Source organism: Lissotriton helveticus, chromosome 1_1 (genome assembly GCF_964261635.1).
Source record: "Lissotriton helveticus chromosome 1_1, aLisHel1.1, whole genome shotgun sequence".
NCBI lineage: Eukaryota > Metazoa > Chordata > Amphibia > Caudata > Salamandridae > Lissotriton > Lissotriton helveticus.
Window position 1 is genome coordinate 600,219,704 of NC_136057.1, and position 22,318 is coordinate 600,242,021.

Consider the following 22,318-nt stretch of genomic DNA (forward strand, 5'->3'; position numbering starts at 1 on the left):
GAGGCCCGCATGAATGAGAGGTTTCCCGATCCCCCAGGCCCATCAGGTAGGCCCGTTCGGCAGAGAGCTGCGCCCTTGCCGAGGGGGGATTTCATTACCCCACCTAAGAGATCTAAGGCCAGGAAGGCAAGGTACAGTGCCCCAGCCCTCGTACCTTTAGTCCCGGTCCCAAGTGCGCCTGTACCTGCGGTACCGGTTCCTTTTACATCCCCCCCGGTAATCCCGGCACCTGCGGCACCGGTGCCTGGCATGCCGATGGTGCCCCCTCCTGCGGGGGTTCCCCCCTCACCCATGGTACCAACCCCAGTCCCGAGCATGCCGCCGACTCCCGCCCCCTTGCCTAGCACGCCTATGCCACCGGACGTACCCCAGGGGGCCCCAAGTGTGCCAGCGGGTAACCTGGACCCAGTCCCTGTGGAATTGGCAGCTCAGATAACGGCTTTATTGCCTTGGTTGCAAAAGGGGGGGTGTTTCCTGCCTCATTAGACCATGCGGCAGAAACGGCAAGGTTGATACAAAACATTAGAGCTGCAACGGCGGCTGACAGTACTGTGGGGCCCTCATCTGCTTCACTTACAGGTTCCAGTCCCGCTCAACCGAATGGCGATGGTGGTCTACCGGCTCATGTGCCCGTGAACGGTAAGGAGGTGGCACTGCCTCTCTTGGGGGACGGCTCAGTGCCATCCAGGAGTGAAAATTTGGGTCAACATGTGTCCCAAGCAGTGAAGGGCGGGGAAATATGTTTACATCTTTTCTTTGTTGCTAGACAATAGGGAAATGGAGCAGGCCAAGTTATTAAAGGAATGGATGCACCCGAGTGAATGGAGGGTGCAGTGCTCCAAATTCAGGGTAGAGGAGACTTTGAAGAATTGGATCAGGGCCTTTTCCGTCCTTTCGGCGATCACGGCCGAACGCCCCCCTAATATACAAGCAGCAATGGCTTGCTACCAGAGCAGGATTGTGGGGTGGAGCGATCAATACACTGGGGATGCGTGGAAGGAGTATGACGTTAATTTCAGGAAAGCGAAGGAATTTGACGCATCACTGGCATGGGACAGGGTGGACTCTATGTCTTGGCATAAGCAATTCTCGTGGGACACAGCCCCACCCCAAGCTGCCAGCACAGTTAAGGTGTTCTCCGCCAGACCCCAACAGCCCTTTCGGTCAGCCCAGGGGAGTGAGGTCCCGGGGTAGAATAGGGGGGGAGGGGGTCAGAGAGAAAAGGGGTATGCGGGGATTTTAATAAGCGCACCTGCACAAGGACCCAGGGCACCTGTAGATTTAGACATGCATGTGCAGTCTGTGGTCACCCATCCCACCCCGAGACAACTTGCAGGTCCAAGCAAGGCAACCATGGTCAGAGGGGAAGGGGGAAGCCAGAGTAGTGAGGTCGATTCAGGCCCCCCTAAGCCAATAGACGTTTTAGCAATGATCCCATGGTTGAATAGATACCCGGACCACACAGCGGCCACTCTACTTCAGGAAGGTTTCTCACAAGGTTTTAGGATCCCGGCGGTGGGGTACACAGGTAGCGCACATTGCAGGAACCAACTGTCAGTAAAGCATAATCCTGAAGTGGTGGGTGCTAAGATCAGCAAGGAACTGTCACTGGGCAGGATAGCGGGCCCTTTCCAGGAGGTGCCAGTCCCCAATTTTGTGTGTTCACCGCTTGGAGTAGTACCCAAGAAGGAGAGAGGCGAATTTAGACTGTTCCACAATCTGTCGGCGCCAAGAGGAGCATCCTTGAATGATGCCATTGATGAAGGGATTTGTAGTGTAAAATATGCCTCATTTGACCAGGCTGTTGATTTATTGCGGGCTCTGGGGCCGGGGGCGCTGATGGCAAAATCCGACATAGAATCTGCCTTCCGTCTCCTCCCAGTCCATCCTTTGGATCACCACCTCCTAGGTTTTAATTTCGAAGGGAAGTTTTACATGGACAAATGCATGCCCATGGGCTGTTCCATATCATGTGCTTACTTTGAGACGTTCAGTTCTTTCTTAGAATGGGTCATGAGACAGGCGACGGGCCACCAGCAGGTCATGCATTACCTAGACGATTTCCTTTTCTTAGGGGCGGCGGGCTCTCAGGAGTGTGCCTGGGCATTGCAGGAATTTTGCGTGCTCATGCGGGCTTTTGGGGTCCCGCTGGCGCCAGGGAAGACGGTCGGCCTGTCCACTTGCCTGGAATTCCTGGGTATCGAAATTGACTCGGTGGAGGGATGCTTCAGGTTGCCCAGGGACAAAGTGTCTAGGTTTAGAGCAGCGCTTCGTCAATGCCTTCGCAAAGACAAGGTGTCACTGCAACAGCTGCAGGAAGTAGTGGGGCAACTGAACTTTGCCCTGCGGGTCATCCCAATGGCACGCCCATTCTCATTGCCCAAGCTATGAAGGGACTACGGGAGAAACACCACCGCACGAGGTTGTCATCTGAGGTCCGCCAGGATATGCATATATGGATGGCATTCCTGGAGGATTCTAATGGCAGGGTAGTGTGGCCCGGCCCTCCCGACACATCAGCGGAGTTGGGTTTGTGGACAGACGCTGCTGGTAGTGTGGGCTTCGGCGCCATCTTGGGGTCCAAGTGGGTCACCCAGCGGTGGCCGGAGGAATGGAAAGCATGGGGTCTGACCGCCAATATTGGCTTCCTGGAACTCTTCCCGATATGGGTGGCCTTGAAGGTCTGGCCGGAACACCTATGTAATCAATCAGTGGTGTTCTGGTCGGATAACATGACGGTTGTGGAATGTATAAATCAACAGGGGGCACGCTGTCCCTTCATACTGCGCCTGATAAAGGAGATTGTGTTACAGTGCTTAAAATGGAATGTGGTTTTCAGAGCCAAGCATGTCCCAGGAATCCTCAACAATGCAGCTGATTCCCTTTCTCGCTTTAAAATGCAGGTATTCAGGGAGCATCTTCCTGCAGCAGACCCCTCGCCAGCCCACTTCCCGGCAGTACTTTGGCAGATTGGTGCCCCAGACTACAGGACCTCGTGGTTGCTAGCTTAGCCCCCAGGACCAAGTCAGCTTACGAAGGGGCGTTTTTGTCTTACCGGGCTTTCTTGGCGCTGGAATGGGAGGCGGGGTGGGCGCAGGAGGACAGCTTTGCGGCCTACTTAGAGTCAATGCACAGGGAAGGGCGCTCAGTGGAGGCAGCGAGCAGACATAGGGCGGCGGTCTCCTTCTTCGCGCAGGCTAAGGGCATGCGGGATCCTACTAACACCTTTATGGTGCGCAAGGCGTTGAGGGGTTGGCGCCGTCTACAAGGTCACGCACCAGATGGAAGGAGGCCCATTGGACTAGCTCGCCTGACAGCCTTATTGGGAGCGCTTCACAGTGTCTGTAGCTCCGAGTGGGAGGTACTTTTGTTTAAAGCTGCGTTTTCCATGGCCTTCTATGGGGCTCTGAGAATTGGTGAATTAGTCGCAGGGTCAAAAGGGGACAAGTTGGGCGGCCTGCAGCGGACTTGTGTAAAGATCCGTGAGGATACTATGTGGGTGACAATCCAGAGGTCAAAAACTGACCAGGAGTCCCGGGGTCACACCATAGTGCTTCACCGGGCACGGACCAACCCTTGCTGCCCGGTTTCACATGTGGAGTTCTTCCACAGGCAGCGAGGGGGCACGTCGGGGGGTGCACTGTTGTGTCACGCCGACGGCACGCTGTTGACCAGGTACCAGTTTAGGCGAGTCCTGGAGCTGACAGTCAGACAGGCAGGTTTTGACCCCAAGGAATTTGGCACTCACTCATTTAGGATTGGGGCAGCAACTGAAGCAGTAGCGAGGGGTCTCCCGGTTGAGAGTGTAAAGAGACTTGGGAGATGGGCATCAGAATGTTACAAACGATATGTGCGAATTGACTTGTTGTGACAGGTCGGCGCTAACGCCTGGTGTCTTTCTGGTTTTTTGCAGTTTCTCAAACCTGTGACGCAGGGGAGGAACTCGCCGGCGTGCGTCAACAATCAACACCATCGCAGCACAAGCAACAGGAAGGACACACGAAATTGGTGACTTGGATTGTGGGCCATTCTTATGTGAGGCGTGCTAAACATGTTTTTCTTTCAGGAGACCGTATGAAAAGGGCTGCACTGAAAGGGTTCCATATCTCCTTTTTTGGTAGGGGGGGTCTGTGCCTCAGCCAGTTTAGGGGCTTCTTCCAGGGACTCTTAGCTCTGCAGCCCGCCCCCCGTCAGTGGTGATACTTCACCTGGGGGAGAATGATTTGGCCAGACTAGGGAGGCGCATCTTGATTGAGGAAATCATCTCCACTGCTGGGTGGGTCACGAGGATGTGCCCGGGCTGCACAGTAGTATGGTCGCAACTTATCCCCCGATGGCAGTGGCGAGGGGGGGACTCTGTTAGGGCGTTGAATCACTCGGTAAAGAGGATCAACACACAGTTGGACAAACTATTCCGAGCCCCCCGGTTGCAGACGATTCCACACGGGTGTATCTGGGAGGAGCAGTTCTATCTGGGAGACGGGGTCCACCTGACTGAGGCGGGGAATGTCCTGTGGTCTAATAATCTTTGGGCGTGGTTAGACGGATTTGCTAAGTAAGTCAGTCCAAGTTTAGGGCTAGGAAGGGGGAGGCCAGATCGTCGGTCAACAATGCTGGCCTGTGGTGGTAAGGTCATGACCGGTGAGCAGCTATTTTAAGGTCTGAGGGGGCGGGCATCATCCTATGGAGGTTCCCGCCCAGGGGGAGGGGCCATTGGCCCTTCCTAGAACTTATTGGGCAAGGTAACTGGTGCTTCAAAGGGGCGCGGGTTGGAGGAGTCATGCTTTCCTTAGGCTGGTAGCCACCCCGCGTGCGCATACTTATGACGTCAACAGATGGCGCTGAGTAAGGGCCCTCCTTAAGTGGGTAAATGCAGTTCACGGCGTGGACCAGGTAATTACCGGGCCCGGCTGCGCATGCGCACATCTTGTGGTGAGGCGCAGCTAGTAGGACCTGACACCGGTTAGCGACCTTGCCATATGGCCAGAAATGTTAGCATACTAAATTTTAGATGAGGATGTTAGATTCGGTTAGAAAACAATCTGTATTAGAGTTTTTGTTAAGGATAGTCTTTCACACCTGTTGACAATCATGTATCTAATGTCCTGCTGATTTTTCGTATAAACTGCATTTCGTACATTTAAATTTGTTGTTTTTATATCTTAATAAATACGGCCGGGGGGTCCCGCGATCCCCCGCCTTCCAAAGATAATCATGTTCAGATGTCCTTGTGTCCGGGGGTTGGTGTGGTCATTGGGAGGGGGCGGCAGCCAATCACTGACCATGTGAAAAGGGAGGGCCCTTGGCCCCCCCGCACGCATGGCGGTGCGGCGACCGCCCTCCTCCAACAGAGCCTCTCTGTGGTGGGGCGTGTCCTCAGGGGCACGCCCTGCCACCGATTGGCAGGCGCCCTCCCCGACCGGATGTCATTGTGCGACATCTTGGGTCGGGGGGGCGGGCTGAGGGAATCAATAAAGGTCCGGGGAGCGCCCGGGGGACTCCTTGCTTCCTGGTCGCTCCCTCTCCACACCGGTGGTGCCCCGCGCTCGGGGCTTGTTGTTTCCCCACCCACCATCCCTGGAACATTGCGGTGTTGTATGCATTAATAGTTAAATTCAGTCGATAATTTGTATATAAGGTTTGTTAGGCCAATTTTTTCCTATGCTTAGAGAATTGTTGGGTATTTTGGCTGTGATGCTTTCTCTTAGGCTTTTTTCCCCTGTTAGATAAAGGTACTGTATATGTTGTGGTTTGCTTTGGTATTTAGGCCTTTTTTCCCCGTTTAGCTGTAAGGTGTTGTGCGAATTTTATTTAGGCAGGGTAGCTGTACATTAGAATTTTTTCCCATAGGTCATCGTATTTATTAGGTATGGGGCATGCGGTAAGGTCATGACCGGTGAGCAGCTATTTTAAGGTCTGAGGGGGCGGGCATCATCCTATGGAGGTTCCCGCCCAGGGGGAGGGGCCATTGGCCCTTCCTAGAACTTCAGGGGCAAGGTAACTGGTGCTTCAAAGGGGCGCGGGTTGGAGGAGTCACGCTTTCCTTAGGCTGGTAGCCACCCCGCGCGCGCATACTTATGACGTCAACAGATGGCGCTGAGTAAGGGCCCTCCTTAAGTGGGTAAATGGAGTTCACGGCGTGGACCGGGTAATTACCGGGCCCGGCTGCGCATGCGCACATCTTGTGGTGAGGCGCAGCTAGTAGGACCTGACACCGGTTAGCGACCTTGCCATATGGCCAGAAATGTTAGCATACTAAATTTCAGATGAGGATGTTAGATTCGGTTAGGAAACAATCTGTATTAGAGTTTTTCTTAAGGATAGTCTCTCACACCTGTTGACAATCATGTATCTAATGTCCTGCTGATTTTTCGTATAAACTGCATTTCGTACATTTAAATTTGTTGTTTTTATATCTTAATAAATACGGCCGGGGGGTCCCGCGATCCCCCGCCTTCCAAAGATAATCATGTTCAGATGTCCTTGTGTCCGGGGGTTGGTGTGGTCATTGGGAGGGGGCGGCAGCCAATCACTGACCATGCAACAGGGCATCCATGACCAAAAGCTCCCAAAAACCATGCGAATGTCGATTTGTCAGAAAATATTCATCGGGATAAGTGTGAAAGGAAATGTCCTGATGACAGGGTCTTCCTCTGCGTTTTCTACAAGCTGCTTATTCGAATATAAATTCACAATCATTTTGTCTGGACAATAAATTGCAGTTAGAATAAGACCAGGACAATCTATTCTGTTTTCATCAGGCGTTCATTTAATGTGTGATTGCGAAAGATAACCAGAGGAAACTACAGAGGCGCATTCTGCTCGAATCACTGAAAATTTCTTTTGTTGGTCTGCGCTTACTTAGCAACACTCTAAAATGAATTTTTAAACCGGGACCACTCTTGAAACAAGCATTGGCAAAGGCTATAGACCTGGCTTTAATGTGCTAAGTCATGCTAACTGAGGCATGCGCAAATGCACATAGGATTATTGTGCCAAGTGCCTTGTCTCTTTTTTGTTCTGCTTTTTTCGTTATTTGTCTTTTATTACCCATGCTTGTGGTGCTGCTGTTTTTTTTTTATTCCAGCAATTTCATCCTCTTCTCTATCTTGCTCATGAGAGCCAAGGCAGCAACAATAACACGATCCACTCAAGAGTTTAGTCAAGAGGGGCATTAGAACCCTCCATGTTTTAATTTCAAAATTAGCCATTTACTGTCCAGGCCATATTTATTTCTCTTGTTTCTTTTCATCACCTTCTCCTTCCTTCCTTTTCCCACTGCCTACCACCTTTCTTCCTTCTGTTATTAATGCAATCTTTTCTTTTCAATGCTTTTATTTCATTACTCATTAATGAATAGGGTTCAGGAATGAGTGGAGTTTACCGTGGTGAGGGGGTTCTGGGTTCAGGAAGGGGTGGAATTTATGGGTATGGAGAGGTTTTAGGGATCAGTGATGGGTGAGTTTCATGGGCAGAAATGTTTTAGGGTTCAGGCTAGGGGGGTTTATGATGTGACGATTTTTGCAGGGTCGGGTATGGGGTAGTTTAGCTGTAGAAAGTGTTTTTGGGATTCGGGGTCGGTGAAGCTGGGGGTGGTGAGGGGTTTTAGGGTCAGGAATGTGTGGGGTTTAGGTATGGTGAGGGTTGTTTTTTTGGGGGTTCAGTGATGGGTTGCGATTAGGAATGGTGAGGGATTTTAGGAGCAGGGATGGATAGTATTCAGGGGCTGTGAGGGGGTTACGGATGGAATATATTCGGGCATGATGAAGGGTGATGGGTAGAGTTTTGGAATGATGAAGGTTCCTGGATTCAGGAATGGGTAGGTTTTCAGGATTGTGAGGGATTTTAGGGGTCATAGATTGGTGGAGTTTATGGGTAAATAGATGTTTAGGGTTCAGGAATTGGTGAATTTTAGGATGTGTTTTTTAAAAGGTTCAGCTATGGGATGAGTTTAGATGTAGAAATGGGTTTTTGGGGATCAGGGAAGTGGAGATGGGGACGATGAGGGCTTTAAGAGTTCAGAAATAGGTGGTTTTCATGGGTGGTGAGGGTGGGTTTTTCTTTAGTTCAGGGATGGAATAAGTTTAGGCAATGGTGAGGTATTTTTAGGGGCAGGGATAGATGGTGTTCAAGGCCTGTGAGGGGGTCAGGGTTGTTAGATGTTTGGGCGTGGTAAAGGGTAAGACAATCAAAAGCGTCCAAGGTAACTGTTTGACAAAGTGAGAGATATAAACCAAAAGAAATGTCCTCTGAAGTAAAGCATTGAAAAAAATCCTCTTACAAAAATGTTTCTAAAAGTTAGACCTGCAACCATTGCATTTCCACCACCTTAAAAAATGAGCATGCCAACGCCTATTTCAGATAAAAAATTGCTCGTACGCAATTGTAAATGTATTCATCCTGCAAAGTTTCCGTTGATTAGTTTAGGTAAGATAGTTTCTCAGTAATGGTATTCAAATAAATAGTTTTCTCTGAAATCACATACAACCCCTATTAGTAACTGTCATTGATTCACCCACTAATTTCTCCACTGATTTCTTCTCTCTTCTCTTCTATTCCTCTTCCTTCCAATCCTTCCCTCTTGTATTAATTTCTTTAGCCTCGCCCCCATCTTTTTTGGATCCAGGTGCCATTTATAAGCCTCTTCCTTTTATTTATCCATTTGTTCATTTTTATAAGTTTTGAAAACCAACTTTATTCCTTCTGTTTTCTTGAATCATTCATGTGTTCCTATTAGTAGTTCTGTTCTTCCTTGTGTTCTTTTCTTGATCCTTCCACTCTTTTCTCTGTAGCTTTGGTTTTCTTATGACCTTTCATTGCTTTGCACTTTAATCCCCTCTCACACCTTCTTTAAACCGCTTCCTTCCTCTCACACCTTCTTTAAACCGCTTCCTTCCTTTCTTCATATCTTTCTCAAGCTTTCCATTCTTGGCTCCATTCCTTCATTTTTTGCTTTCTTCTCCCCCTTCCTTCCACTATCTTCTCCACTCTTTCTTCCATCAGCCTTTATTGATCTCTTCCAGTGTGTCTCCATTCCTTCCTTTCACTGTTTCCTTAATTTGTTTATTTTTTTGTCCCTTTCTTCCTTCTTTTCATCACTTCTTATCTCCCCTTTAGGTTTTCCTCAATTTCTTTTTCCTTTTTTTCCCTCCGCACCTCTATGTTTGATAACATCTACACAGCAGGGTAGTTTAACCTTCTCCATGCGTCGGACGGCAGGTGGTCGTCCGACGTCACAGTGGGCGTGTGCGGAGGACGGCCGCTGGCCGTCCAAACTGCGAACGCGTCATTTTTTTCCGCAGCGAAGGGGATAAGGGGTTAGTGCATTTCAAATATTTTCCGATAGCTGGTGAAAAGGCTCACTGTTAATGCACTTTCTGCAGAAAGCTGCATAAAATGATAGAGTATCATTGTTTTTATGTCATTTAAATGTACTTTAGACATAATTTGATGATAGTAATACCTGTTAGAAGCACCTTGATGTAATTTGCAGTAAACAACATCTCACTGCTACTTTAAACTAACCATGTCATAATTGCCTGTTAGATGCTTGAAGAATAAAACAAGCATTGGCAAAGCCAATAGATATCTGCAATGCCAGAGCTATTTGCCTTGTCAATGTGAATGTCTTTTAGCCATATTGTCTAGCATCACATTTGCTGATCAGCATGGGTAAAAGTCACTGAAAAAGTGCTATAATGTGGCCAGTACAGGCCAAGCCAAAGCGCTTTTTTATGTTAGGAGGGGCAGGACAATAAACTCAACATGGGAGGCGAAGAGACTCTGTCTCGGCTCAACATCCTGTGATTCTACGCTTTCAGTAACTTTCACCTAAACTGAACAACAGATGTGTTGCCAGAAAACACGAGTAAAAGACATTCACATTGACAAGGCCAATAGCTCGGGCACTGCTGAGACCTATTGGCTTTGCCATTGCTTGTTTAATGTTTGGGACAACTTGTGTTTAAGCCTTCATAACTTTTTTTATCCACAAAAGGTATCCAGGTTAAATCTGTCATTTGTAGGACTGTCTTGAGAGTGCAGTCACCACCTGACCATATTTGATCAACAGAATAAGAGCTTTCGGAACCCAAGTCCCCTTTTGTACCACTACTACTGAAAGAGGGACTTGGGTTCTACCCATATGTTGGTTCCCATGAGTATAAGATTTGATTCAGCCGTAACTCTGTGCTTCCATTGAAGGTTTCTTCTGAGAGGTAGTACTTTTATTGACCAACTACTATTTTGAATACCTTTGTAATTTTATGACTCTGCCTGATGGATGCCTTGTGGAATAACAAACACTCAAAACAGAAAGCCTGAGTTACTTAGTTATAGAGCAAACACAAGGAAATGATGGACGGAGCACTGAAACTTATCAGACACTCACCCCCAGTCGCTATTAGATCTGGGTTGAATCCAGCATCATTCTTTGGCTCACTGTTCCGCAAAGGAAGTTGGCAGGGTATGCCCAGAAGTTGGTCCCTTGCTCACTTTGCCATTGGATTCAATCTAGCCTGGCTGATGAAGGATGTTACCCTGAAACCGGTCCCAGGATGCTTCTTTCCGGTTCAGGGAAGATCTGGCTTGGCAGTTCGGGCTCGACTGTTCCCACAAGGAACAGGGTCAAGTGTGATTTGTATATGGCTGGGTCCGAACTGGGGTCGCAAAGTGAACTAAAAAATGATGATGGATTCAACTCAGTTCAACTAGTGACTGGGTGTGAGTGACTGAAAAGTTGCTGCACTCCGTACATCATCTCCTTGTGTTTGCTTAGTTAGTTATAGGCCCAATTAGTGCACTGAGAACATGTATGTTCTATCCCACATATTAAATACACACTTCATGATATTCCATTATAATGTACCATCTCATAACTCCCCTACACAGAGGAATGAAACTTCTGTTGCAACTGAAATGTCACACATCAGAAAGTCGACAAACAATGAAGCTAACCATGCTTTCTTTCAGTGCAGTTTTTCAAATCCTGCTCACTGGGGCAGCACTGGCAGCTTCAACTCGCTACCCTTCCTAAAATATATATCTGGCTGAAAAAGGAATGTGCATAATACGCCTTTCTTGAAGCCAAGTTAAGGAGTCATTTAATTCGCCTCCTAAAGCAATTAAATGCGTCTGTGGTATACTGCAGTTATAAAAGTTTGTGAGTCACGATCTTCCGTCAATCAGACTACAATCCGACAGTGAGAAGCAACTACAGAAGATGGGATAATAATGACCTCACGGGTATTATTTACAATTATTGCAAATGTAGGGGGACACTTTAACCAACCCTGTACGTTTTCAAGTCTCACATGAAAGAGAAACAAATACACATAACCCATACATGCTATTCATTGGGAGATAAAGGCATACACAATGTAGTTACCGCAAGCTTTTACCCGAATAAATAATTCTCAGTAAATATCAATCAATCAATCAATCAAAAACACTTGTATAGCGCGCTACTCACCCGGAAGGGTCTCAAGGCGCTGGGGGAGGGGGGCCGCTACTGCTCGAACAGCCAAGTCTTGAGTTGTCTCCTGAAGGCGAGGTGGTCCTGGGTCAGCCGAAGGTGGATGGGGAGGGAGTTCCATGTCTTGGCAGCCAGGTAGGAGAAGGATCTGCCTCCGGCGGTGGCTCTTCGGATGCGCTGTACGGCGGCGAGGGCGAGGCTGGCGGACCGTAGCTGGCGGGTGGGCGTGTGGAAGGTCAGGCGGTCGTTGAGGTACTTGGGGCCCAGGTTGTGGAGAGATTTGTGTGCGTGGGTGAGGAGCCTGAACGTGATCCTCTTGTTGACGGGGAGCCAGTGCAGGTTCCTCAGGTGGCCGGAGATGTGGCTGCGTCGAGGGATGTCCAGGATGAGTTGGGCGGAGGCGTTCTGGATGCGTTGTAGTCTTTTCTGTAGCTTGGCTGTGGTTCCGGCGTAGAGGGTGTTTCCGTAGTCCAGCCGGCTGGTGATGAGGGCCTGGGTGACCGTCTTCCTGGTTTCGATCGGGATCCATCGGAAGATCTTGCGGAGCATGCAGAGGTTGTGAAAGCATGAAGAGGAGACGGCGTTGACTTGTCTGGTCATCGAGAAGGAGGAGTCCAGGATGAAGCCCAGGTTGCGTGCGTGGTCTGTCGGCTTTGGGGCGGTGCCCAGGGCTGGGGGTCACCAGGAGTCGTCCCAGGCGGGGGGTGATGGTCCAAGGATGAGGACTTCCGTCTTGTCTGAGTTCAGTTTCAAGCGGCTGTTCTTCATCCACTCGGCGACGTCTTTCATCCCTTCGTGGAGGTTGGTTCTGGCCGTGTCGGGGTCTCTGGTGAGGGAGAGGATCAGCTGGGTGTCGTCGGCGTAGGAGATGATGTTGAGTTTGTGTTGGCGTGCGATGGCTGCGAGAGGTCTCATGTAGACGTTGAAGAGGGTGGGGCTGAGTGATGATCCTTGCGGGACGCCGCAGATGACTTCGGTGGCCTCGGAGGTTCAAGGGGCTGAAGCAGAATACTATTTTATTTCCAACAGTACTGCTTACAATGTTTTTCTCATTAACCCGTGCTTAAGAGAAATTCCAAGGCACAAACGTTTATGTCAAAGTTTCACTGCACAACAGTAGATGCTTTGAGAAAACAGCTACAAAAACAAAACTGCTACTAGTCCGAAAAGAAAATGAAATGGGAACAGAGGTGCAATGGTTCAGTGAAGAAGACATTATGTATGGCACCATGAAACCCAATCAAGGAAGTTGATAAGCACTTTTGGAAAACAAAAAAGAATGAGATAGCACTGCATTGAGACCGGGGCACAAAAAGTAATACAATGAAAAGAACTGGAAGAGGGTTGGAGGAACCACTGATAACAAAAGTCAAATGAGAGGGTGAAACTGATCAGTTTGCTTGTGAAAAACCGCATCACCACCAGAGGTTTCAAAGCACATCCTTTGAGGCGGTTAGTGGGGAAGAGTATAAATCTTAAAATCACACGCTCTCCCTGTGGGAATTTTTAGCAGGAAGCCATGGAAGGTAAATACCCCTCCTGAATCACTTGTCCTCTCTTACCTAAGCTTCTCTTAGTCTCCCTAACCACTATTTCCCATTGGCCCATACAAAATAGTTTATCGTGGTCTATATCCTAAACCCAGAGTCCAAACCAAAGTCCAAACCCATTTCCTGCGCCATGTTGGAATATTTTGTGTTGATGGTGTACTAGATGCCCTCATATCGAATATCGCCTTGGAAATCAGACTGATCTTCCTGCCGATGTAGGGCGCCCCACCGCTTACGGCTGCTGCCAGGTTGGAAACACTCCCCTGGTCCGGATGGATTGAGAACAAAACCCTCCCACCTGGAAGAAGTGCATGTTCAACTGGGAACCCGTGTGTCATAACTAGCAGGTGTTTTTATGTTTTCACTTACCAGGGGTTCGGTCAGGGGTAGCGGTCTGCGCTCTTGACTGCCGACACATACTGCTGCCATCATTGCCCAGGGCTGATGTCCTACTTATCGCATAATCAGGATGTGTTTGGGAGGCGGTGCTTTGGGTCCAGGGGCTGGATATAGGAGGCAGGATCTTCGGTGGTCCCTTCTCTCTGTAAAAAGAATTACAAATATTATACATGAAAATGCATTGTGTGCCTTTGCACAATTTTCTCTTTGATTTATTGAACCTTTTGCAATATATTTTCTTTTGAGGTCATACTACACATCAAAAACACGTTAGGTGTCTTCATTTCTACATTCTTTATACATTAAACTACATTGTTTACATAGTTATGCTTTAGAATATATCAACGTAAATTAGATTGATTTGTTGGTTGATTTACCGGCATGATTTTAAGGAGTGTTTTTTGAAGCAGGTAGTCCCTTTCTCTCTATTGTAGAACTGACTGCATACAGGCGATAATCACATTTCTTACAATGATGCTCTTGTTCACCTTGCTCTGCACTTCGGAGCCATCATTTTACTTTTGGTATTGCACCCTACATAGGCAGCTCTTAGGGGTCAAGTGCAAGGAAGAGAAATGTCTGTGCTGACAGAGCTTATGTTTATTGAAAAAATCCTTTAGCATTCAAAGAAGCTATAGAGAACTTGCTGTAAAGAGGGAACAGAGCACAGAGTCAGAACAGGTTTATAGCACGTGACATAAAAAGTAGGTCCAAATTCAACAAAGCAGAAAAAAATCCACAGGGAAAAATGTGCAGAGCACACAATAATGGTGTGGGGGTAAAGGGGCATGTTTTATTAAAACTCTAATTGTTATCCAAATAACGAGGCAGTCGGTGATCTAAATACGGCGGGAACGGCTGCGTTTCCACAATTTTTCCTTAGCCAGGTTGTACCTAGAGAATTAGTTCCGCGCTTTAGTTGAGTACCAGCCTGCGGCACAATGCACAATTGGGCAGCCACTGGCCCGTTGAATGAGCTTGGCTCATTTAGTAAACTCGCTCTTTAGGTAGCGCTTAGATTTTTCACCGCACAAATGGCTTTAGTGATGTATGTGATGTTGATGACCAGCACCCCTGCTCTCACAATGTTTCCAGCGCAGTTCCTGTGATACAAAGAGCACATCAGTGAGAGACGGAGATTGGTCGAAAAATCAAATTTTTATATTTCCATGCCAGCAGATGGGCTTGAATCTAAAGTAGGTGTATGGATTTCTCCTCAGAGGGATGCAGTGTGGGACAGCACACATATGTGTGGAGATGCTGGGAGAGAGGGGCTCCAAAAGATGCTCTCAGGCATTGCACTAACTGTGCTCTACTTTCAGTGCGACAGAGTCAGTGCACCTCCCCACACAGAGCTTGCCATCGTTCACGTATCAATAGTGACATGGACACTGAAGAAAAAGATGTAGTATGAGGGGAAAGTGTTTTTGCATGAGGTCATGATAATGAAAGGAGGCCTCCATGAGATTGCATAGCGCAAAATGTTACCGAGTTGCCTTCTAAAATAAACAGTGTCTGGTGCACCCATGGGCACTTCTCCAATACAGCTCCTGTATCCTCTCAGGATCTTTAACATGATAACATGATGAGTGGGAGAAGAACAGTGCAGTTCCTTAAATGTCAATGAGATACTTTGAATCTGACCTGCAATTGAGCCTGAAGAGCTTAACAATGTAGATGTTTAACAACTGTGGGCCTGATTCACAAAGGACCTCCGCACTCATGACGGCGGTCCCGCAGTCTTGGGGGAGGTCCCGCAGTCGAAGGGGAGTCCTGTGTCCATAACATCAATTTTGTGTTTTCATCAGTCAACCTAGAGGCAGCAAAAAAAGAGCAGTCCTAGTGAAGCACAGGTACAAGTTTGAAGGTCACAACACCAGTCACCGCTACGACGCCAACCTCCTCCACGCACTCAACACCGGCTGTTCATCTACCTGCTTCCAGGCCACCACGAAGCACATCTGCGGACTCTTCACCTGCCGAAACTAGAGCTTCTCCAGCCAGTGTACACTAGCACGATCTGCCCCTCCCAACAGGGCTGGCCTCAGCCATCTCAGATGCATACTACTCAACACCCACTCAGTTCACAGGCACGCTGTCGAACTCTGGGACCTGCTTGACTCATCCTCCCCAGACATCGCCTTCCTGACAGAGACCTTGAAGAACACCTAAACGGCACCCAACGTTGCCATAGCCATTCCGGATGGCTACATGATCACCCGCAGGGACCGCATCATCAAACCGGGAGGAGGAATTGCTATCGTCCACAAGAACACCCACAGAATATCGACCAGCACCGAGGACACGCTCAGCTCTGCCGAACACCTGCACTTCCAGATCCACATCGATCCCAACACCACTCTCAGAGGAACCCTCGTCTATAGACTCCCGGGGCCCCAGCCACAGTTCAGCGACTCCATAACTGACATCGTCAGCTCGCACGCCCTGGCCGCCACAGACTACATCCTCCTCGGAGACCTGAACTTCCACCTCGAGAACGCCAACAACAGCAACTCCACCACCCTGCTCGACAACCTCGCCAACCTCGGACTCAAACAGCTCGTCATGACATCCACACGCTTTGCCGGACACACGCTCGACCCCCATCTTTTCCTTCAGCAACCATGTCTCTTTCAGCCACACCACCAAACTCCACTGGAATGACCACCACTGCATCCCCTTCTCCTTCAAGAAAAACACTGCACACAACCACCGGCAACAAATGCCCCACCGCAGCTGGATCAAGGTCCCTGAAAACCAGCTAATCACCACCCTCGCCCGAGACCCACCAACTGACCACACCGACACCGACAAAGCAGCCCGTAACCTCAGGCAGTGGATCGACTACTGCGCCAACACCCTCGCCCTATCAAGAAACCCTCAAACAGATGCACCGACAGAAGGGCCATCTGTTTTACCACCGACCTCCAGGCATCCAAGCAGACCTGCCGAAGACTTGAGAAGAAGTGGCGCCACGAACAGACACCGGACAACCATGCAGCCCTCAAGAATGCCAGCTGCAGGTCCCACCAACTCATTTGAACCACCAAAAGGACCTCCTTCAAGGAACGCATCGAGAACAAAACACACAACAGCAAAGAGCTCTTCAACATCGTGAAGGAACTCTCCAACCCCAGCTCCAGCTCTAACGACATCCCGCTGTCACAAGACCTCTGCAACTCTTTAACCACCTTCTTCCACCACAAAATGATGCACATCCACGACAGCTTCACCACTCAGACCCCCCTCGACAGCCGCTGACACCGCAGACCCACCTCCCCGCAGGCCACACCAGTCACCCGCTCTCCTGGAAGCACGTCAACGACGAAGATACCATCAAAACCATGAACACAATCCATGCCGACTCACCGTCAGACCACTGCCCTCACCACATCTTCAACAAAGTGAGCTCCATCTTCGCACCCCAACTCCGGAAGATCTTCAACAGATCCTTCGAGACCACCTCCTTCTCGAAGAGCTGGAAACATGCCAAGATCAACGCCCTACTCAAGAAACCCCAGGCAGACCCAAAGAACGTCAAGAACTTCCGACCCATCTCTTTGCTCCCATTCCCAGCGAAAGTCATCGAGAAGATCGTCAACAGACAGCTGACCCGCTTCCTTGAAGAGACCAACACCTTGGACTCATCCCAATCCAGATTCCGCAGCAACTACAGCACCGAAACGGCCCTCAACGCCGCCACCGACGACGTCAGGACCTTGCTGGATAATGGCAAAACCGCGGCTCTCATCCTCATAGACCTCCCGGCTGCCTTTGACACCGTCTGCCACCACAACCTACGCACATGCCTCCACAATGCAGGAATCCACGACAAAACCCTGGACTGGTCCACCTCCTTCCTCACCGACAGAACCCAAAGAGTCCGCCTCCCCCATTCCGATCCGAAGTCACCAAGATCACCTGCGGCGTACCCCAAGGATCATCCCTCAGCCCGACCCTCTTCAACCTCTACATGACACCTCTCGCCAACATCGTCCGATTACACGACCTCAATATCGTCTCATATGCCGACGACACCCAGCTGATCCTCTCCCTCACCAAGGACCCCACCACCGGAACCACCAAAACCAACTTCGACGAAGGAATGAAGGCAGTTGCCTGAAACTGAACTTGGACAAGACGAGGTCCTCATCCTTGGCTCCACGCCCTCCGACTGGGACGACTCCTGGTGGCCAGCCTCGCTGGGAGCTGCTCCGACACCCACTGACCATGCACGCAACCTGGGGTTCATCCTGGACTCAGCACTTCAACTCCATCTCCTCCTCCTGATTCAACACCCTCCGCATGATCTATAGATGGATCCCCATTGGACAGGCCCTCGTCACAAGCAGGCTGGACTATGGCAATGCCCTTTGCGCAGGAATCACGGCCAAACTCCAGAAAAGACTTCAATGCATACAGAACGCCCCCGCATGCCTCATCCTTGACATCCCCCGCCACAGCCACATCACTGCCCACCTGAGGGACCTGCACTGGCTCCCCGTCAACAAGAGGATCATCTTCAAGTTCCTCACCCATGCTCACAAAGCACTCCACGATGCTGGACCAGCATACGTCAACAAATGACTCACCTTCTACACCCCTAACCGCCAGCTTCGCTCCACTGACCTTGCCTTCGCCACCAATCCACACATCCACCGAACGACCACCGGTGGCAGATCCTTCTCCCACCTCGCCACCAAGACATGGAACACCCACCTGCGCCAGACCCAGGACCTGCTGACCTTCAGTAGACTTCTCAAGACCTGGCTGTTCGAGCAGTAGCAGCTCTCCCCCTCCCCCCCTCCCCCTTAGCACCTTGAGAGCCTCGCGGGAGAGTAGTGCGCTCTACAAATGTCTGATTGATTGATTGATTGATTGATGTGTTCAACAGAATGATGGACAACATAAGTCGCTGGGGGAATTCTGGGTATCTTGGTGGAGGGTCAAACTTCCTGCTCTAATTATTTATTTTATTTTAAATCCTCAGTCAAAAAGTCAACAAAGAATGAGTCTATGATGGCAATAGTTGCCCATACCAGATGCTTCTAAGAAATCAAGCTAGACAGAAGACATATACTTCCGGTATCTACTTTGCGATGGGAATCATTGAACATTTGGAAGGTAGCAGTTTCAGTGATGCAACCACTTTGGAAGCCAGATGGATTTGGAGCCTTGAAACCTTTTTGCGAAGAAGCATATTATTAATTAGATACCTACTATTCTTAGCATGTCAGTTCCTGAAAAATGAAGAATGATATTAGGCTGCCATTTATTGAGACAATCTGTATAAAAATATGCCTTTTCACTACTGGCAGGCATTCCCCAGTCTCTGACTCGTGAGAAAAATCTGTTGTAATAAGTAGGTATTTGACCAGTTCTATACCAAATTATGTTTTTGAATAGGAATAGTAACCATACCATGTGCTTCAGTGTGAAGTTCAGACTGGTCATCATTAAAAGATAGAACATTGGCTCAAATTTGAAAAATAATAGTGAGAAGCCATCTGTGAATGTCACATTTTTTTAAAACATCCGGTTGGTCAATTGCTCTGTGATTAACACAAAAGAAGAAAGCAAAATTGCAGGTCTACTACAAGTAACACTAAGACGATTGGATTAAAGGATTGCCTTGGTTCTAAATAAATTGTTCCTAAAAATCCATGGAGGACACATTAGAAGAGGGATTCTTGCCCCAAATGCTCTTGTTCATTGATGATTGTTACAGATCTTTTGAGCAGCAATAGTCCATACATGAGTATTACGAAATATCCTGCAGAAAAAATATACTTCGCTTTATTTCTTTTTAAGTCTCACACAAGTAATGCAACTCTCTAATATTTAGTGGCAGGAACACTGTTTAAATGTTGTAATGGTCTTTGTGACAATAGCAGTGCGGAGGCACACAAGGCCAGGAAACAAGGTGTGTGAATGTATATTTTCCAGTCAATGATGGACGTCTGGGAAACTTCTTTTCGCCGTCATAGAGCGAAGCTAGAAGCTACACTGTGGGATTTCTGAAGACTAGAATCCAGATGAAAAATTTCTGAGATCAATGGCCTTTCCCTCACACTAATCTTTGTGGTCGTGGTCCCTGGAGACTGTGCCCTGACCAGTGTGTTTGGCGGTAACAATTTTCATTGGGAGATGAGAGTATCAGTGAAGGTCGGACTTACTGCTCAGAAAATGCCCATATCCAATACTGCTCAGTTTAAGAGGACCAATTAATTTTGACCAATACTCCTGATCACACACAAGTTTAATAATAGAGGCTTCTGCATTGTAACCTCAATGTGTAAGGGTGGCCAATAGGCCCTACTGACTCAAAATCAAGTTCAAACAGCACAAATACATCTCATTCTAACCACTATCAATAGAGAAAAGGAAGGAGTAATCCAGCACCCTTTGTGAGATTTAATAACATGTTTGCTCACGTTAAACAGGAAGAATGTATCAATATTGCTAAGTATTTGTTTACCTATAATGAAGTAGCTAATCATTCTTGTACAAAAGAGGACACCATTCTGATGGTTATACCTTTTAATTAATACTCGGGTGCCCCCCTCCATTTGATGCCTCGGTGTGGTTTCCATCATCGGGGTGCATGTCTTTGACTGTATCTTTACAGGTCCACTCTGTTCATAAACTGTTGCACTGTGATCCTTTTCCGCCATAACAGTGAGTTGCGACTTACTCTGACCTTCTTCCTCAGTTTCACATTTCTCATAGGGTTTACTCCACCGCACAGGGGTGTACCAAGCAACCGCCTAAGCAAGAGAAGCACAGCAATCAGCTACGAGCAACATAAACAAACAGATGAAAAATATAATGTTCACCTTCAGGCAGTCATCACCAGCCACATGGTACGCCTGCAAAATAAGACGCTCATAATGTCCCGTAGGGCAACCGTATACTCTTTCATTCACACAACAGCATTCAGTTCAACTCACTTGGCTATACAATTGCATTTACAATAACACTAATATTGTGTCCTTACTTTTCCAGCACTTTTAGTATTAAATAGATCTGCTTGGGGTCCTCTATGCATCGTTCACTCTAATGAGGTTCTACTTGATAAATAATATCTTAAGTTTTTTTGTTTTTTTTTGATTTTCAAAACCTTTATTTTTCTCATCAATGTGTACACTGCTATTCAGCCAACAACCCGGAGGCAGGCAGCTTGTTTACGTAGCGTTACCCCGCTAAAGCGGACCGATGCCGTACACTTGTGCAAGTTCTCATCATTTGTATATAACATAGTAACCAACAAAAACGACTGTAAGCGAGTATCGTAGAATAGCGAGCATTGCCCAGAATGAATGGTCTTGTATTAAACTCCCAGCGCCCAATGTTCCGTATGGCTGGTCACACACGATAGTTCATTCATACACATATGTCAGTCTAACCGCCTCATTACTACTCAATCACTGTCACATTCTTCCGCCCCCGCGAGCCAGTCCACCAGAGGTTGCCATATGTCCGCCGGCCTTGAACGCTGCGGCATCAGATCCCAGTAGGCAGTCAGTTGGTCCTTACAGTATATCGCTGATCTCACCCAGCTTGATATTTTCGGCTGAGCCTTCTGCTTCCAGTGAATCGCTATGTGCCGTTTGGCCAGCAATAACAGGAGAGCTACTAATCTTCGGGATGTACTTGGCAAGTTCATTACAAATCCCAGGAGGGCCACAAGCGGATCTGGGCCTATATGTGTACCCACTATCTGTCCTATGTTACGGAAGACTGCCTCCCAAAACCTATGTATTGGTCCACATACCCAAGCTAGGTGATAGAACCTAGCCTCTCTCTCTCCACATCTCCAACAAGTCGCATCAGCCTGCAACCCCATTTTAAAAATCTGTTTGGGTGTGCGGTATGTCCTGTGTAAGTAGTTGAAATGTATAAGCCGCAGTCTATAATTAGGCGATAGGTGTTCAAGTTGAGTGCAGCAAAACTTCCATTGTTTTTCTGGGATACTAATGCCTGCTTCTACCTCCCATTGCGATCTCGAGCCAATATGCGCAACAGGTGTTGCATTCTGCGCAGCCCTATAGATGCGCGTTATCAGTTTATGCGAGGAGGTATTCGAAAGTATGTCCTCTAGAGCCGCCAGCGATGGCGGGGCCTCAGAGAACATAGGGTATCTGTGCTTGCATGCCGCCCTCAGTTGATAGTATAGTAAGAGCTCTGAGGCCGTCGGTTCGGGCGATGTGACCATGTTTTGTAGTATAAGGAAGGTGTCATCTGGATACAGATCGCCTGCTACCTTCAGGCCACAGTCATGCGCCCTCCGCACTACTGCCGCGTCTGTCAGTGGCCCCAGCAGTGGATTGCCCTCCAGCGGCATGCTCGGGGCATATAGTTCAGTTATTCCCGCTCTCTTTGCAATGTTCGACCAAGCCCAGCGCACCACCTCTACAGTGTCAATGTCCTCCTGCGACCGTTTGTATCTCTGGTACGCCGCCGTCTTTAGGGGGCAGGGTGCTGCCACGTCTGTCTCTATTGCCACGAGAGGCTGGTAAGGGATCGGGTGTTGCAAGTAATGTATGTATTGGGCCTGTGCACTATATGCATACAGCTCAAAATCCGGGGCTGCCAGACCTCCTTGGTGTAAGGGAAGTGTAAGGAGATTCCAGGCTACTCTGGGCTGCCTACCCGCCCAAACTAGTTCAATTATAGCAGACGTAAGTTGGTGAAAGAACGCCATTGTTAAAGGCAAGGGGATGTTTACAAATAGATAAAGAAATTTGGGGACCACTACCATCTTCGTGATAGCTATGCGGCCCGTCAAAGACAGCGGCAGTTTTTTCCATTTCTTTACTTTGCTTTCAAGCCACTCCATGGCTACCCCGTAGTTCGACAGCCATATATCCTGTATAGAGCGGCTTATTTTTATGCC

General features: G+C 48.5%; 1 protein-coding gene across 1 annotated transcript in view; it reads right to left on the reverse strand.

Moving 5' to 3' along the window:
• Positions 1–22,318, reverse strand: part of LMNTD1 (lamin tail domain containing 1) — a 1,426,354-nt gene that overhangs the window by 148,697 nt on the left and 1,255,339 nt on the right. Inside the window, exons 14-15 of the mRNA XM_078647754.1 lie at positions 19,960–20,189; positions 13,393–13,565 (exon numbers count right to left, since the gene is read on the reverse strand). Of these exons, the coding sequence (XP_078503880.1) occupies positions 13,393–13,565; positions 19,960–20,189 (403 nt within the window). The remainder of the gene's footprint in view (positions 1–13,392; positions 13,566–19,959; positions 20,190–22,318) is intronic.